The sequence below is a fragment of the Argiope bruennichi genome, chromosome X1 (assembly GCF_947563725.1).
Source record: "Argiope bruennichi chromosome X1, qqArgBrue1.1, whole genome shotgun sequence".
Classification (NCBI taxonomy): Eukaryota; Metazoa; Arthropoda; class Arachnida; order Araneae; family Araneidae; genus Argiope; species Argiope bruennichi.
Genome location: NC_079162.1, coordinates 89364810 through 89383831, shown reverse-complemented (window position 1 = coordinate 89383831; position 19022 = coordinate 89364810). Strand labels below are relative to the sequence as shown.

At 30.9% G+C, this 19022-nt stretch overlaps 1 protein-coding gene across 2 annotated transcripts in view; it reads right to left on the bottom strand.

The window, feature by feature from the left end:
• The window catches only part of LOC129958336 (lysosome membrane protein 2-like), a 103834-nt gene extending 85105 nt beyond the window's left edge, over nucleotides 1–18729 (bottom strand). For both annotated transcript variants that reach the window (XM_056070750.1, XM_056070751.1), the window contains exon 1: nucleotides 18535–18729. In XM_056070750.1, coding sequence (XP_055926725.1) covers nucleotides 18535–18714 — 180 coding nt within the window. In that variant the 5' untranslated portion in view covers nucleotides 18715–18729. The remainder of the gene's footprint in view (nucleotides 1–18534) is intronic.
• Nucleotides 18730–19022: the final 293 nt, after the last annotated feature.

Genomic DNA, 19022 nt, shown 5'->3' with positions numbered 1-19022 from the left:
ATTGAAAAGATAAAAACTACTCGGATTAAACAATACAAATTTGCATTGTTTAATCTGCATTCCTAAGGTAAAATATATTCTATCCGAAATTAAAAGGAAATGGTGAATAATTCGCATCAATTATACGGATCAACTTTTCCCTTTTAGAAAAACTAATTCGTAGTAAACAGCATTTTCTTTTCAAAAACCAGAAGGAAATCTTTTTATCTTGGCGATCAGTAGTACTCTGAAGTGACCTCAGAAGTATGTTACGCAATAAAAAAAAGGTTGACAAAAATAATTAACTGCGTCGCTTATCCAAGGGGATCTGATAAAGCAAGTAAGCACCCATGATTTTATTGATAAACATGATAGGAAGGAGCAATTTTATCCATATTTTATTCATGCACGAATAAAATTTTCTGAAAGTTTTATTTAGTAGCTTCCCAATGATTTGGAATAGTAAATATAAAATTAAGAAATTTTTCAACAAACCAAAACCACGTTTTTAAAGCGAATTTAAACGTGTAAAAATAATTTCTCCTGAAAATTTGCGCGTGTGAATCTTAAAAATTCACTAAATAAAAATGCAATACATTGTTCAGGACAATCCTTATGTGGCTAGGAGAAATTATAGTTTGTCCGTTTTAAAAAATGTATTAAATTATCATTTTCTGCTTTTTAGTTGTGTATATAAGAGGGGGAAGTTTTGCAATTGATTTTAAACTGACTTCCCCATGAGCCATACCAGATGAAAACATTTCACCGAATAAACAATAAAGCGAGTTAAAATTGCATTGTCATTCAGCTCTGAGCTATGTTTAACCCTTTATTTACCGATGGTACTTAAAAGTACTGGCTAATATCTTCACAATGCCTATTTTTTCTAACAGTGTTTGAAAGAACACGAAGAACACAATTATTATTTCCAAGAGAATGTAATAGATATCAACTAAAAAATATTTAACTATTAATTTTATTAATTATTTTAATTAAAGTTTCTTCCTGGGTTTATTCGGTACCAAAACTTTACTAATGGTTCAAAAATAAATTTGAAAAATTGATGGTAAAATAATTCGGTAAATAAAGGTTTAAGTCCTTAGATAATTGGGAATTTAGTTTAAAATTTATTGTAAAATTCGTCCTAAAAAGACAAACAGATAAGAAAACGGGTTAGTAAAAAACTTGTTAATTAACTACTTGAGTTGCTTTGTTATATATAATTGCAATGTAACATTGAATAATCAATTGCAAATCAAAACGCCAGTTGCATCTAATGAACAAGACATTAATTTTGAAGTAAAAATTCTAAATGTAAAAATACAGATTTGAGATATAGATAGCTTGAAGTTGCAGTCGTTGAATCCAAAATTCTTATTTCAGGTTTTTACAATGATGAATGAAATCTTTCATTAAAGATTTTAAAATCATTAGGTAATTTTGGGTAGATAAACGTCCTGATTATTATTTAGATATTGCGTGCAAACGCAACTTTCAACACAACTTGTAACAGGAAGCAACAAAAGCAACTTGTAACAGGAGGTATATAAAATAAAAAGTCCTGAGAGAAGCGCATACAACACGAAGCATTCAAAATGGGAGAATCTTTCAATCTTTCAGATTCGCTCAACAGTTTTTCTCTCCAGACAGTGAGTGGCGTCGTGAAATTTAAATCATCGAGCAACTCGAAAGTTAAAAGTATTTTAGCTAAAAAGTGGTACGTTTCTAAAAATTCAGTTTTGTTAAAAGTGCATATAAATTAATTTAATACTTTAACTGTCCTATCCTGCAATCTCCTATTTAAGCTACTTTATTAGAAATTATATTAATGATAATCGCATAAACCTATCTATTTTAGGGATATAATCGATTATCCATTTGAAAATACATCGGAAAATTGCTTGTGGGCAACATTTTTGAGAAATATCGAATTCTATTTCAATCCTGGTCCTTTCTAGAATCCTGAAAATTAATTTTATGTCCCAAAACAATTTTTTCCAAAATAGTATTTAACAAAAAATATTTTTCTAGAATCGAGAATAAAATTTACCGAACTATTTATATTTGTAATAAAAACAGTCTAAATTGTAATATAAAACTTTGTACTAAAAACACAATAAAGGACATTTTATTGTGTTTTTTAAGTTCGATTACGATAAAAAAAATTACTATAAAAAATTCCTTGCTTATTGTTATAATTTGAAAATCCTATCGTAATTGTATAATATCTAAATTATGATAAATTACATTTCCAAGAGGAACAACTTTTATTCATTATGTCCGAGGAGTTTAATCAGAAAATAATTGCCGAAACAAAATTACAGCTGGTTATTATTTAAATATATGAATTTCTTTTATTTTAATCTCAATTAAGGTAGAAGTTAAACATTTAATGCTAAAACCGTGAAACGTCTCTACCGCAAAATCATTATCTCGAAGCCTTTTAGATTTAGTTTTTGCATGTTCTTATTTTAGAAGATAAGGGGAACAAATGCACCTGTTGCCAGTCCCATGCCCTCCTCTTTGTGGTTTTGATACAGTGCAAGGAACTTTGTTGACGTGTCCTTGAAGTTGGAAGTGAAAGTCATGACCCTAAACACTTGCTTGTCGCTAAACTTCTTTGAGGTTCAAATTGAAAGGAATCGGGAATGTTAGAATTTATTTGATTCTAACTCTGCCCGGTGGTCCATTTACTGACGTCACTGGAACCTGTTGGATACAGAATTCCGCCCATAAAAATAACGTAGTAATTTTTTTTGCCACTAGAAGCTATGAGAATGTTTATAGATGTCTAAAAATGTAAACAAGTTATTTGATAAGTCATCTTGGAGTCATATAACCGTGACGAGGAAAGTGAGATGGAAAGATTCCGTGACTAGTTCACACTAATATTCCAAAACATCCTAAACCATCAGAGTAATTTCAATGTTACAAAAGATTGAATGGTGATAAGCAATGTCAAACAAAAGAAAAAGCAATCCCCATTTTCTCTGTTAAATACGACTTCAAAGGACTTTCTTTTTCCAACTTTTGGTTTTTGCAAACGTAAATTTCCTTTACTGAAAATTTGATTATATTGCACAATAAAACCAAAATTTTGATCACGTGGATAAGTTTCAATTTCTTTTCCGGAAAAAATTCTTAAAAATTGAATATTATCTGGCTTTTATTGAAAAATATCGATTTTTTCTTTTTTTTTCCCCCTCCATACATGTAAAATTCCGCTTCAAAATTTCTTGTAAGTGATAAAAGTTACAAAAATCGAAGAGTATCGTCTCAAAGTATTTAGCAATAGACAACATTGTTTGCCAACGGATTCGAAAGCCCTCCGCACTATTGCGCATGTGTTAGGATGGGTTTAATTCGTCAAAACAGAGGCGAGAGGAAAGAAAAAGTAGATGTTTGCATTTAACAATGTAAATTCGGATTACTCGTGGATTGAATTCAAATAAAATAGTCAGAGAAGACGTGATGCTCACATTCACTTGAAAAAATTGAATGAAAAATTATCTAAAAGGGAGGAAATCAAGGTCGAAAAATTCCGGAAATGCGCTTACCCTTCCGCGTCTTCCCCCTTAATAAGATATAATCGTTGAAAAGTGGTCGTTCCAGAATACTGAAACGAGCAGTATATATACATGAAGTTTCGTTTCGTTTAATTACAGTAACATCCAATTTTAAAACAAAACGGGAATTGTTTCAGACAATTCATTTTGAACTATCCTACGACGAGGACGATATCTAAACTGGTAGCCCCGTAATTTGCATGCATCCACCATTTGCATGCAGTTTCACCCTCGACGTCAGATTTAAAGTGCATCGGTTCCATAAACCGATTTTCAGCGGAATTTGGTTTCAAATCTGGAACTCTCTGGCCCGAGGCTAAAGCTTTACAACTAATGGTCCCATAATAAAGTCTCAACTTAGTTACATCAACGTCCTAAATTGAAGTAACAGGTGGGTTATTTTGAGATGGACGTCGCAATTTTAATTCTGATCAGATGTGGACAACACCCGAGCCAGTACCTTTCAAAAGGCGCATACTTCATTCCAACAAGAGGACATTTGACTTTTAGCACATTTGACGTGTTCTAGACATGTATATCATGGCGATTCTACAGTGTAATCGAATCTGTCATGTATGACCTTGAAGTCAGACTCGAAGCCACTGTAGTTCCTACTTACACATAAAAAAGCCATTTGGAAGAAAAATGTAATAAAACTATCAATCTATTTCGAAATAGATGCTTTTATGAAATATTACTTTGAATTTATCTATTCATTAGAATAATTTCAACGATATTTACCCAGTAAAAATTGCAATTATTTGTAATAAATTCGTTTCGTCAGTGGTATTTTGACTGCGCATCACAGAATTCTTATATTTGATATTATTTACTAGTATTTAAATGCATAATTACTAGTATTTAAATGCATAATTACTAGTATTTAAATGCATAGTGAAATTGTAAAATATATACATCATGCGTTTCAGGTTTTGAAGATTTCGATTACTTTTTAGATGTGAAGTTAAAATGAAAAACTACATTTAAGCGTTTGGTTTTCAAGTACTAACTAAATCAAAGTTCACGCCAACTACGAAATCAAATTAACATCTTTCTTTCAAATTTAAAAACTTTAAAGTAGTGACTACGATGAAAAGTTGATTTTTTGCGAAAATTATGTATTTTTTATGTTTAAGCAGTTTTTCTTATAAAACCGTTTGAATTGTTTCTAAGCCCATGTTTTGGAAAGTTACACAGATTTTTATAATTGCATTTATAAGTTTTAATGCTATTTTACATCTTTAAAAGCCATTTTCTCAAATTCTTACCTTTATGAGGATTTTCGTTTGAAAATTCTTCCAAATTATAATTTAATTCTATTTTATTTCAAATTTGGTATAGTAATATTCTCAATGTTTTGCAGTTCCTGAAAATGAAGCGAGAAATCTATTCATTTAGAAATATTCTGTAGTTGTTTTAAAGCTTCACAACGCGAAAAAAATTTAAAATTTTATGTTATTTATCAGTCGAAATGTAATATGTAAAGATTGAATAATAATGCAGCTTATTTTTTAGTTCAGAAAGTAGGTAATATTTCTTAGCCATTTACAAAATTTTAAGCAAAATATTTTTAACAAGTCTCTAAACTAAAGGATTTTTTGTTTTATACCTCTTTTACCGAAAAAATCTTATCTAATTCTTTAAAGTATTAATTGCCATATTTTGATTTCATACATGTTTTTATATTTAATTCTTTCATAAAATTTCAGGGCGTTTTCAAAAAAAAAAAAAAAATCCCAACGTAGTCACAAAATATTGTACGTTTCTCTGTTGATTTACTCAAAAGTGGCTAAAAAAGAAGACCTGGTGTTTGCATCTGCATAAAAATTTGTGATGCTTTATATGAGATTTAAAATCATTAAATATACATTCATCTTTCGTTCAATTTTATTAAATAGATTCTGACTACATAGTTTTAACTAAGATTTACTACATTAAAAACTAAGAATAGAATTTCAGCTAATTAGTCGGCGATTTTAGTTAAAAATCAAATATTCAAAAGGAGGATAATTAGATCCAAAATACAAACCGAATTTATCAGGCATTTTATACTTATGTTTTTGAAAAATTATAGAAGAGCGAGTTCACAAAAATTAGAGAGCGTACGGTTGATAAAAAAATACAGGCCAGAGCTGTCAATGTGTTTATAATCATTAAAAACTATTTACCTATACATTTTAACGTAAAAATGCTCGTAAGGTTTTAAAAAATGTTTAATTCTATCAAGGAAGTTTTAAACTAAGAATCGAATTTTCCGAGCCAAGATGGGATTATATCTTTATTAATTTATCAAAATTCAGATGTTTAAATTTCATTTTAAATATCTTGGTTGCTAATGTTAGAGATGCGTGGAGCAAATAAAACTCCTATTTTAATGGAAAGCACAAACGATACGACTGAAAGACAGGTAGTCTAAGATGTTGCGAGAATTTTCTCCGTAACTTTTCATTTTTCATCCATGGAACTCATCCTTTAAGCTCTCAGAGTAAAAAATTTTGCACAATACTGCATAAACTTTCATATTAAAAACATTCTTTGCACTTTCTACAGCATTCGCTACGCAGCAAGATAATTTCATTACTTTTGAATACAATTTAAAGTTAACCCTATGGTGTATCGTGTTGCCATTTGGATACGTTTTTATTTCCATTTAAGCTTCACATGACTGTCCCAAAAGACAACGCGTGTTTGAAAATCCTTTTTTAGATGCTTTTTGATAATCATCAGTAGAAAACACCGATATATGGCAATAGCGGTAGTAGAATTAGATTTAAACTGGAAACCTGGGAAAATAACAAGATAGTGGTATGAATAGTTCTACCATTAAAAACACTATCAATATAATTTTTTGCATTGTAAATACATTATATATATATTGATAAAAAAGGAACTTTTATTTTTATTGCGAAATTGTTATAATGTTATTTGTATTTCTGGGATATTATTTAATTCCTAATGTAACAATTTGACCCATTAATTTTTTTTTTATTTCACGAAAAAATTCCAAATTTGTTTTAATAATTTTCCTAAATTATATGCAGCTATTCAAAACAAATATTTTTTTAATGAAAAATAAAAAAGCATGCATTCTAGTATTAATGGATATGATATAGAATAGAATATGAAATTTAAGCGATAGATAGAATTACATACATAGAATATGAAATTTAAGCGATATGTCCATTCTTCAAAATCTTTAACAAAAAAATATTCAGATAAAATAGAATTACAATAGCTTCATCTTAATATGATCATTCTGAAGCTTAAGAGTTTTGATAACATTAACCGATTAATAAACGAAGTGTTTTATATCAACTACTTTTTTCATACCAAGGCAAAAGAAACTAATCCGAGGGCTTTCTATAATTTATATCAAAAATAGTAAAAAATGAATTTCGTTGTTGCTTGTCGACCAATCTTCAATAGTTCATATATATATTGCTCGTATTTTTTTTAAAAGCAATGATGTACACCAAGTTTTAAAACATCAAGAACATTATACATTTCGACGTTCGTTGGGTTTTTTCCCCCTTCTTTTTTTCTCCCTTTAACATATTCTTCCCCTTCAGAATCCGTGCGTATCGCTTGTTCTTGCTCACAAAGATTTTTCACAATTTTACAAAGAGTTATGAAATTTTTTTTATTTTCGCTACAGTGTTGTATTGACTCATTTTACGTAAACTTTCAAACATATCAAGAATCTCAATTTTGTCTTTAAAATTCTGTTTTGTTCTCGTGTTTAATCGCAGGTAACAAATTAAATTACAATAGCAAAGCAGAGCAGTGTTATTCGGCTGTTAAGATTTCAACTTAAATCTGGTGGTTCTACTGTCTTTAAATCGATCTAGATCGCACTTGTTCATATAAAAGAATATAAACCTAATTCCATAGGGAAAATGACTTCCAGATATTTCCCTTCAAGTGTAGCCAGAAAATTCAGGAATATTAATCGTTAACGCTGAATGAAAATGAAGGATTGATCAATTATTTTCTTCAAAACTGAAAATTAGAGGAATTAATGACCACATTTAAGCAGTCTGTCTGTCTTTAATATACATGCCGGTTCAGAAAACTGGTTGATAATATAAAGTAAATGATAACACATTAAGTTGTCTAATGTATTTAACAAATTATATTTTCCAAAAAAAAAAATGTCATTATAACGAAAGTTTAAAACGTCATTTAAAATTATTGGTCAGTAAGAAGTTTATCTCGCATGCCTCTTTTTGCAGCTTTTAGTTTCCAAAAATTAAGGATATTTTAAGTTATCAAAATTGTAAGAAAAAACATGGAATTAAAATATTTAAAGAAAGGGAGGCACCTACAGAAGAATTTAAAAGAAATTGAACACCGATTGTATCTGAATACAAGTTACAATGGAAGAATAAAAATTAGTCATTATAAGAAGTCAAATATATCAAAATATATCAAATCTTCGAAACCTCTTCTAGAATAAAACTACATAGGAATAGTAATATATTTTACACGATTCCATAAAACAGATGGAATAAAAAAAATCCAAGGTAAATGTCCGCTTCAACGACTGAATACTGCATTTAAATTTATCCGTATGGTCAAAAAGAGCTAAGATTATAAAAAGATTAGATTCAATTAAAAGTGAATTTAAGCTATTTTTTCCGCAATTTTGATATTAAACTTGAAAATTACCAAAACTAAATTTAAAAGTACATTATGTTCCTTAATTGGTTCAAGTTGAACTAGAGATGACATGGAGTTCAGACCTAGATGTTTGAACCAAGCAATTTATTCGAATGCCTTTGACGAATTACTTGTGAGAAATGATTCGCCTCCTTTTCCAAAAGAAAAATATTAGTCTAAAAAAGCAAAAAAGATACTTGAAATCGTAATGTTTCATTTATGCTCATAAACCAGTCCAAATATTGAAATGCCATGCAAGTTAGACTTTTTTCGGGTCAAACTGATAATTTGATGTTCTAGTCAGTTCCTTAACTTTGAAAATGTACTGACTATTCTTCATTCTTCCTTGTGTTCCAACTGATTAAGATATTTTCTTTCTTTTACAAAGCTTCAAAGAAGATTCCTGCAAATAATGACTTTCAGTCTTCCTCATCATTCAGTGCTAACAAACAAACGACTGAAAACTCCCAGTAGATGAATAATTAATCTTGATCTCCTCGATCGCCTGCAAGCCCAATGCATTTTTTTAAACGATTATGGACCCCGCTATTCTGAGAAATGAAGAGCAAAGTTGATATACAACAACTTTTTGTAGAAACTTTTTTGTATTCCTTGCATGTCTTTCGGGAAGTGGTTAATCGTGCATCTTGCCTATACTTTTAATCTCGTCTGCTAAAATCCCCATTAAATAAGGGATAGAAAAAGTGATAAAAATGCGTATTACGTCACAATTGATGTTACATACGCAGGCAAAACACGTTTGACGCACTTTCTCTAAACAAAATTCTTTTTACCACGAAGGTTCATTCAGTAATTGCTACTTCTAGTATAGCAAGGCTCGAATCTTCTCATGATGGAAACCCTATTAGCAGAGGCTGATAGCATACAAATGAGAAAAAGGGGGTTGCAATGAAAAAATGCATAGTAAAAAATTTGACTTTAACTGATGATAATTCTAACGGGATTGCATACTGTTGCGTAATGTTTGGGGTTTTCCACAACCCCTTCAGCCATATGCATGTTAAGAGGGCAGTAAAAAATATTAAACACTCCAGTTAGATAAGCCGTGTAGGTTATGTAATTTGTATGCACATGGTCATTCTTCCTAGACGCAAGCTCGGATTTCAATCGAGCTTATGACATAACATTAGGAACTTTAACACAGCCATTTCGATATAAATAGATACATTTTTTAAATTAAAATATGCAGGGTATTTACACAGTTCTTATCCATTAATAACTAAAAATTCATAATTAATATTTAAAATTTGATATTCGTAAAAAAGGGATATTTGCTTATTGTGTGCCAAAGTTATTTGCGATGATTTTAAATTTTAACTTCAGCGGAGAGATTTAGAAAATTTCGAAAATAAATCATGAATAATTACCATCATTTTAGGGTCAAAAGATTATTTAACTTAAAATCTGAAATTTACCTCAAATACTTTAATTTCGGAAAATAAGGTTATTTTTTAAAAATTAGTTCATTAAAGCATAGTTCACTATTCCACTCTACGAATTTTTAAACCAGATAATACTCGATGAGCAAAGCAATTCCTTTAGCACATTGAATCGCTCATTCCCAGTTTTCCTATGAAAGCTGTTAGTATCTGTAACCGCAATTTGCGTATCTTTCAAATAAATTATGATTACGATTATATTGATGATTATTGATGGAATTTTCTTTATAAGCTTAAAAATTGTTTTTATGAAAAAAGAAATTGTTACAATATGAACGAAAACACACCAAATTGAAGTTATGCCATAATATCATAGAAGATTAAATATTTAAAAAAATTTATATTAAATTTGTAATTTGCAATATGGATTCAAATTCCAATCTGGTTGAAATAATTTTAGCAGTCTAAGCATCCTATGAAAATCTGAGATATGAAGCTTCCTACTTTTTAGTAAAATAATAACAGCATACTTTTAAAAACCTTATTTTGAATTCTTTTAAATTCATGCATGTCACTATATTTGAAATCTGCACCTGTAGAAATTTTTAGAAAGGCCAGTGGAAATTCTAAAAATACTCTCAAATTCCAATTCGGTTAGAGTATTTTTAGAAGTGCCACTCTTACGATCATGTTTCAACATGAAAATTTGAATGATGTGCTTCCTACGTTTTAAGTAAAAACATACAACTTTAAAATACTTATTTTGAATTCATCTAATTAAAAGTTCATACATGGCCCTCCATACTTGAAATCTGCACCAGCGGAAAGTACTGAACACAAGTCATATCTCGAGAGCATTTTGGATTAAGATTTCAAAAGACCAATTTCCGTTCCAAACGAAAAATTTCAATCAATTAACGATTAAACACAAATATGATTTTCCCGAATTCTTAGTATGTACTATAAGTAGGATAAATGTATCAAACTTTGAGGGCAAAATAAGATCGCAGCAAGTTAAGAAACCTGAAATTTTTCCTCCATTAGTTGGATAAGTTCTCCTTGAAAATGAGACTAATTTCGGAACTTGGGCAACTTCATTTTATGCACGACGCAAACATTTGATAAATTTTGCAAGGAAATGTTCGGAAAGATCAAACAAAATGTCTGAACATAAATTCTGGTAATAAAAAGCAATAGCTTAAAGCAAAAGCAATAGAGGCGTATTCTCAGACGTCTAAAACATGCAAGAATCGGGTTTTCTCATCTTAAACCATTTAAGAAACTTAAATTTACAATTTTATTTGACGTGAACAAATTGATAGCGCACTATTTTAAACTTGGACAATGTTCTAGGAACAAAGCCCTATCTGTGTGCGAGCGGAACTATACTACTGGAATTTTAATGCTTCGGCATAGCTCAAGATTCTAGTTAGACAGTTCAGCGTTTTAAAATTTTGAAAGTCTGGAAACGAGGTCAATGGCAAAAAAAAATTCTTTAGTGTAAATTTTAACTAAATCTTTCTCCTGCTAACTCCATGATGTATTTGGGTCTCTTCATTTTTTTTTTTTTTTTTTTTTTTTTTTTGTTTAAACGCAAGCAAGATTAATCATTTTCACTATAGAGATAATGTCTCTAAATTGATTAACTAGGTTGATAACGTGAAAATTTAAGGCTGTCCTTCCTTGTCAGGAAATGTTTATCATGTTAATGAGCTTTTAAAAACAAGTTTTAGAAAAGGAAAAAGGCAGAAATTCTAAAACTCGTTGCAATTTATATAAAAACAAATTTGAGTTTTTCAATTTTAAGACGCAAGTAATTTTGTTGCCAAACAAGATAAGATGTTTATTTCGGTGCATATTGTCATCCTATTCCTCAACGAAAATCCTGCTTCTCTTTGCGTTTCCCTAAGATAACGTATTACATAATGTAGAATAGATTACACTTTGCTGACTCTTGCAACCCATCTTTAAGGATTTAAAAATTTAACAAATAGTTAAAAGATCGCAATATCCTCCATGACAACATTTAACCAAGTTTTGATTTAAAAGAAAATGCTTCAAATAATTTTTTAGAATACCAATCAAAACCAAGTTACAATAGATACAAGTTAAAATTAATAATATGCTCACACGTGATTCCAAATCAAACAATTCACAATGATTTAACTCAATTAAGAGATGGATGGTCTCTTGATTTCTTGGTCTCACAAAGCTCATGAGGAGATTAGATTGTTAATGCTTCATCTTCCAGAGAATTCTGCATTAGTTACTGTATTCTGTATTTTGTTGGTTTCAGGAACTGGACTAGAATCAACTTAAATCAAACTTAACTGGATATAACTTTCCAATTTTATGCTAATTAGATAGCTTTTTGTTGAGAAACACGAGATTCAAAACAAAGAAATCTGAGATTCATCCATATATTTTTGCTTCATCCGATTTCAGAGAACAAGTTAACTGTATTCACTAGCTTGAAGAAATCTCTTTGGAGTTAAAGTTTGTGTTTAATGACACAAAAGCCATCTTTGACTATAAACCCTTTGGAAGGTGGCAATGTATACAAAATTTCATGTTTTGCAGTTAGTATATGGAAAAGACAAAACTAAACATTTTGTTGCTTGTAGGAACAGATTTAAGGTCAGATGAAGAATCATTGACACTTTGATATTGGATTTATTGGTAACAAAAATACTTCTGAAGTTTAAAATTTTTAAATCAAATCATAGCTTTTGCTTAGGGCAAGTCCCATTTATAGTTTATATCTTGACTTAATTTCAGCAAATTTCAAGGAGCAAAATTTTGAAACATTTTAAAGCTCACATTTTGTAGTCTGAACTTAAATTTGCTATGTGAAATAGGAACTAACATTTACAGAAAAATAATTCTCTGCAGATGGTTTTGCGATAATATACGCTGGAAGTCATCATACAGAAAAAAAACATGGAATAAATTAACCAATAAAACAGTTTAAAAAACAATTTGATGCTGTTTGAAAATTTAAATAGTTTTAAAATCAAATGAATCTAGACGTAAAGTATAGTTCAGAATGAATTCTATTCGTATTAAAAAAGATACAATTCTCTTGCCTTTAAAATTCTGATAAATTAAGTAACAAAATCGGAAGTACACAAATAGATACAAGATTACACTTTGGCTTATTTTTTTCAAGATTCTTCAAAAATTGGAATATTAATAAGTTTCTGCCTGGGTTGGAAAAAGGGCGATTCGAATGAAAAAAATCTAACATACCATATTTTACAAGGGCTGTTCAAATGAAAAGGGGCGTAATGACACTTTGGGTATAAATGAAAACTTTATTGAAAGTATACACCATAGGCCTGAGCACAACAATCCCAATGATTAACGAGCCGAAGGATTCCTTGTTCCCTGAATTTCTGTGGCCGTGACGGGACCCAGTCCTTCAGAGCGTTCTTGAGTTCGCCGTCCGAGCTGAAGCGCTTCCTTTTCAGATATTTTCTCAGAAGACCAAACTCATGAAAATCGTAGAGCGACATGTCCGGGTTGTAGAGCGGATGGTCCAGCTGCTCCCACTTGAACTTGGCCAGTTTCGCGGATGTGACCCTAGAGACGTGTGGACACGCGTTATCATGGAGCAGAACCACACCCTCCGTGAGTAGTCCCTGTCTTTCATTCTTGATGGACCTGCGTTGTCTTCGGAGTGTCTCACAATACACGTTGGAGTTATTGGTTCTGTTCTCGAGGAATTCAACATGTAGTGGACCTTGGACGGCGAACTCAAGGACGCTGTGAAGGACTGGGTCTCGCCCCGGCCACAGGAATTCAGGGAACAAGGAATCCTTCGGCTCGTTAATCAATGGGATCGTTGTGCTCAATCCTATTGTGTATACTTTCAATAAAGTCTTCATTTATAACCACAGTGTCGTTTCGTACCTTTTCATTTGAACACCCTTTCTGCCTTTTTTAATCCATTATTGTATACGTTTGGTGAGTCACTAGGGAACCGAAAACAATACTATCTTCCCATTAGCCAGTAGAATCTCAATATATTTTACTGTAAACTTTTATTGGTGTCAACATAGCTGGTTTTTCAGGCTCCACATTACAGAAAAAAAATCTAGCGATCACTACGTCTCCTTCAGTAAACGTTGATAGGAAAATGCTGTAAACTGAATTGGTGATCTGAGTAGGTATGTTCAGACGGTCCCAATAATTGTCAACCTTAAATATTCCAATGAATGATCCAGCAACTTAATTTCTACAGATGAGAAACATTCACTCCCCTACCCATCCAACTGATTAAAAGGGTTACATAGCGCTAACTACACCCAATGGGGGGGGGCGGCAAAGTTTAATAGAAAGGCCCCTTTCTTCACCTACAACTCTCGATATGCAAGGTCATAAGATATAACTGACACGTGGATCTAATTGAGACACTTAAGGTAAACAGCGGACACATCACGAGACATCTTTGAAAATATGGACAAATTAAAGAGCAAAAATAGAAGGTTACAAATGGAAAGACTACTTCATGAATGGCCAAGACAACCACATGTAAAAATGTCTTTAGGGAAGTGGTTTTAAAGCTCTTACAAAACAATTTCTACACTTAAATGTAGAGTTAGCATTTGATATCCGATATTCTTATTACTTCAGTGGAGATTGTTACCTATTTTCTTTTCACTATTTTTCCAACAGATTGAATATTTTATACCATCAATTAGCAATATACCTGCTTTTTCAATTCCCATGAATTACATTTTATCAGGGAAGTAAGGAATACTAATCGTCAATTAAACAGTTTCTTTTTAGTGATTTACGAAAAATGAATGTCCTGTCCACTTTGCAGATGTATAGTACAATTTTTCTACCAAACAGAAACTTTCTGTTTTTGAAGAAATAGTTATGAATACTTGAAATTCAGTTTTAATTGCATTTCAACAAGAAATTGATGAACAAAGGCTTACTAATCAGTATGTATAGTTGAACATTCTTCAGTAATTAAAATTTTCTGTATAAAACAAAGGACTAAAATCTGAACTAATCCGTGAAGTTTTATTAAAATTTATTTGAACCTGTACTAAAATGTATATAAGGACCTTTAAATATCTTTCTGAGCACATATTCTCAGAAGATAAGGCAGCTGAAGCAGCAACAGGTAATTTTTTTCTTAATGCCATATTTTTAGAAGGAAATGCCAAACATTCCTAAACATACTCTTTGCTGAAATGTATGAAACATTTCAGAAAAATAAAATATTTCCTGCAAGACGTATTATTTGTCAGTTTCAAAAACAGCGCATTCAGTATTAATCGAGGCATCAAGCAGAAGCAAAAGTGTCATTAAAAAATCTGAATTGTTATTTATCACTGCAAATCCCGTGTCAAAATTGATGCGTGACTGTGTTACTTTAAAAGTTCAAAGAAAAAATACTAGGGTAATTGCAGTTTAACGTGCATACTAATTAAGAAAATAAATCCTCATAAGACAGATGTGGACGACAAGCATCTGTTTAGCATGCCACACTCATGCGACCCTGAAAATGCCGCTATTAAACTCACGAGACACCCTACTCCACTGAAATTCTAGGCTTAGGAGGAGATGAACGAAAAAAAATGTGCAAGAACACGAAATTGTATCGAAATTTTTCGATTTTAGAAGAATTTGGAATTAATCATCCTTTGTTTTTAATCCTCGAAAACAGAATATATGCATGGTAAGTTATTTTGAATCAGTATCGCCTTGGGGTAGCTTAACGAGATGGTAGCATCGTAAATTTGAATTGAAAAATGAACTGGTTCTTTGCTAACAATGCCATTTGAAGCATAAATTAACCCTAGATAAATTAAAACAAGAATTACTTTGTAAGCACCCAACTCAGACTACGAATTAAAACCAAGTATATATTTTCTTTATTTCAAACAAATTAGTATAATTTAAGAGAAATCTCAATTCAAGAAGTAGCAAAAGTTGCAATTTACACCTTTGGCAGATGTTAAATGTGCCCTATTGCAAAACACCTTAGAGTAGTTATACACGTACTGTGTAGTTGTACACTACATTTTGTGTTTTAGATCGACAAAAAATACAAAACTTAAACGCCAACAGAAGACATGACTAAAAGTGGGTTTGGTTTGTGTTGGTTTCTGGCGCAAGAGCCATGCTTGGCTATGCTACGCCAAACTAAAAGTGGGACAAATTATGCTCAATATCGCCAATATTTTGTACACAAAACAAATGAAAAAATTCTCAGAACGATTATAGCAATAACGCTAACTTCTGCACATTATTATTAAACATCCAATTGTTACTGTTCAATATTTGCAGTAATCGCCATCTAACAAGAGTACAACTAGGCTAATCCCCTTCAGATGACTCATTTTACTAGTTATGAAAGTACTGGTGTGTCTAGGCATTGGAACTCGCAAAACTGGCAGTTGTCAATAGTCTATTAGTTGAATGTTTAGTTACCTTGGATTAAATTCAAAGATAGACGTTTTAATGTTTGGTGAATTTTGGTTGGGAGCAATGTAGGCTTAACTTACCGCTGAGTATGGATTCTCTGAACGTCCAGGGTTCTCCCAACTTTTCGTTTACAGTGTTTTTCTTCCACGCGTTTTAGTACGAAAACAGAATAAATTGTTATGGATTTGAACCGTGGAAAATATTCACTGATGAAATATTTTTCATTTGATATTTTATAATCAGCCGTTTGAAAATGAGCCATTTATAACAATTACGAAAAGAATCGATTACAGAACAAAACTAATTTGTGCAATTGTATTAAATATTAATTATAGGCATCGAAAAGATTTTTTTCTGAATTCAAAGCTTTAATTTCTTTCCTTTTCAAATTTGAAATTACTTTGATAATGTATATAGTAAAAAGAAAAATGATTGCTCAAAATAGGGCAACATGCTATACTTTCAATTAAGCAGCTATTTAGAATTTCGGAAACTTTTCAAAACAGACATGGTATGATTCGCAGATACATCACTAATTTTGAAGAAACGTTGGTTCGGTTAGAGAAACTTTATTCCATTTAAACAATTAAATTTCGAATTTTAACCATTACTCGAATTGATTTTGTTTATGGAATCTAGGATCTTTCATCTGAAATTTGACACTAATCGCTTGAGTTTTTTTTTTTTTTTTTTTGTTTTTACTTTTAATTAAAGACTCCAAGAGAAAGGATATTTCGAGCAATTACGACAAGAAACGGTCTTTCTTGGTTGCAAAATTGTTTTGATTTATATATATTAGCCTTTTACTGTTAGATAGGAGGGAGGATTCTTATCCTGTTATACTGATCTAATCTTGATCGGTTTAAGAAATCGATCAGGAATCACTAAGAAAGTTGAATTGAAATCTATGTATTGTTGAATTGTTATTACAGAAAGATGCAAGGCATTTAATATTCTAACTACAAGCTATAAACATAACACAAAGAATAAATAAATTTGGAAGGATGTAGTTGATAAAAAGGGCTTTGCTGAATGCTTTCTTAATACAGAATTATTAACAGGATAAATTAAGAGTAAATCAATGCCTTTTCATTGCGTTCCTTTTAATAATGGTAAATGATTACGGAATCTGAGCTAAAGTATTGGATGAAAACGCTTTTTAAAGTCCCTATAAGCAATAAAAGATCGAATTTAAAGAGGGCAAATAATTTCAGATTCTGAAAGAAAAAAAACCAATATTAAATATTTAATTTCCTTGGTCATTATGATATTTCATATTATTACCGAATTGAATTGTCTTGAAAAATTACCTCGGCTTCAATTTTTGTATGAAAACTGGATATGCGAATGTTTCACTCTAATTCCCGATTATCTTTTAACTCGTAATAGTTCCGAGTTAGAAAGCCCACAATATTAAGGTGAAGATGTTCTTCAATATTATAACTTATGGGTACTGATAGGCTGAATTATAAACAGTATTCATTGTTCTTACAAATATTATGCATGAAATTTATTATCTAATATATTGGTCACCTTCGCAGCCTCTGTAGATAAACGATTCGATTATTTGGTAATGATTAGTACCCAATGCAGAGGTCAAACTTCATTTTTGTTTTCTTTTCTATTTCCTAAAACTATCAAACCTCCTGCTGAATTTTATTAAAATATTCCTAAAATATTGTTCGATTGAAGCGAAAAGGTATAAAAACAACAAACAAATATCATCGAAAATTAAACCATGGATTCTCACACTAAAGGTTTTTTTCACATTAAACCAAGGATTCTCATTAAATAGTGATTTCCAACCTTCAAAAGACTGCGGATCATTAAAAATCAAAAACTGAATCATGTGCGGCACTCCCTTCATCACATTGGAGGGCGACGCTGTCCGGGGGTTGTGGAATATCCCCAGACAAATGGGCATCCGAAGATCCAACCTTCGGTAATTTTTTGAGAAACTGATGCTAAAATGTGCATTCAACCTGTTAACTGCTTTTTTTTATGTACTGCTGGATCCAGGCTCTCGCAGACCACCGATTAGGAATTATTGCACTAAAAGCTTACACTAAACCATATATTTTTTAAACTACAGCCGTTTCCATATTAAACCATAGATTTTTATACTAAAGTCATTTCCGTATTAAATCGCAAATTTTTATACTAAAGTCATTTCCGTATTAAATAGCAAATTTTTATACTAAAGTCATTTCCGTATTAAATAGCAAATTTTTATACTAAAGTCATTTCCGTATTAAATAGCAAATTTTTATACTAAAGTCATTTCCGTATTAAATAGCAAATTTTTATACTAAAGTCATTTCCGTATTAAATAGCAAATTTTTATACTAAAGTCATTTCCATATTAAACGGTAGATTTTTATACTAAAGTTTCCCACAATAAACTATAAACTTCAATAATGTATTCGTTAATTGTTTAATAAAATATATTCGAATTATCCGGAACAAAATAAAAACATTAAACTTGCCTTTTGCAAAAGTGCGTGAAGAATAGTCGGGTAGAGAGCAAATCCAATGACGCCACTGATGAGGAAAAAACAGCTTAGATAGAAAGAAATTTCTTTCCATTTAGCATGGAATAGTTTTTTTGATAATTCATTCACGATGGACGCTTTAGAAGCTACTATGAGATTCTCTTCAGATGTCATGTTTAAAAACTGTTAAAAGTTTATTTTTAAAAAAAGCAGAAAATAAAATTCCGCTTTTTGCTAAACAGCAATCGAAGTTGTTGTCAATTGTGGAAACAGATCTTATTCATAAGCTACTTTAAATATCTTACACAAATGATATCACGCTGTTGCCTACAGCCATTTTGTAAAATACTTTACATACACAAAAATCTTTGATATGACGTATTTTATTTCATGCCCTCTTTGACAACAACGAGCCTGTACTTCTAATAAAACTTCTAGTGCCAATCCCAAAAGAAAGACTTAAAGACATAATAGCTTCTTTC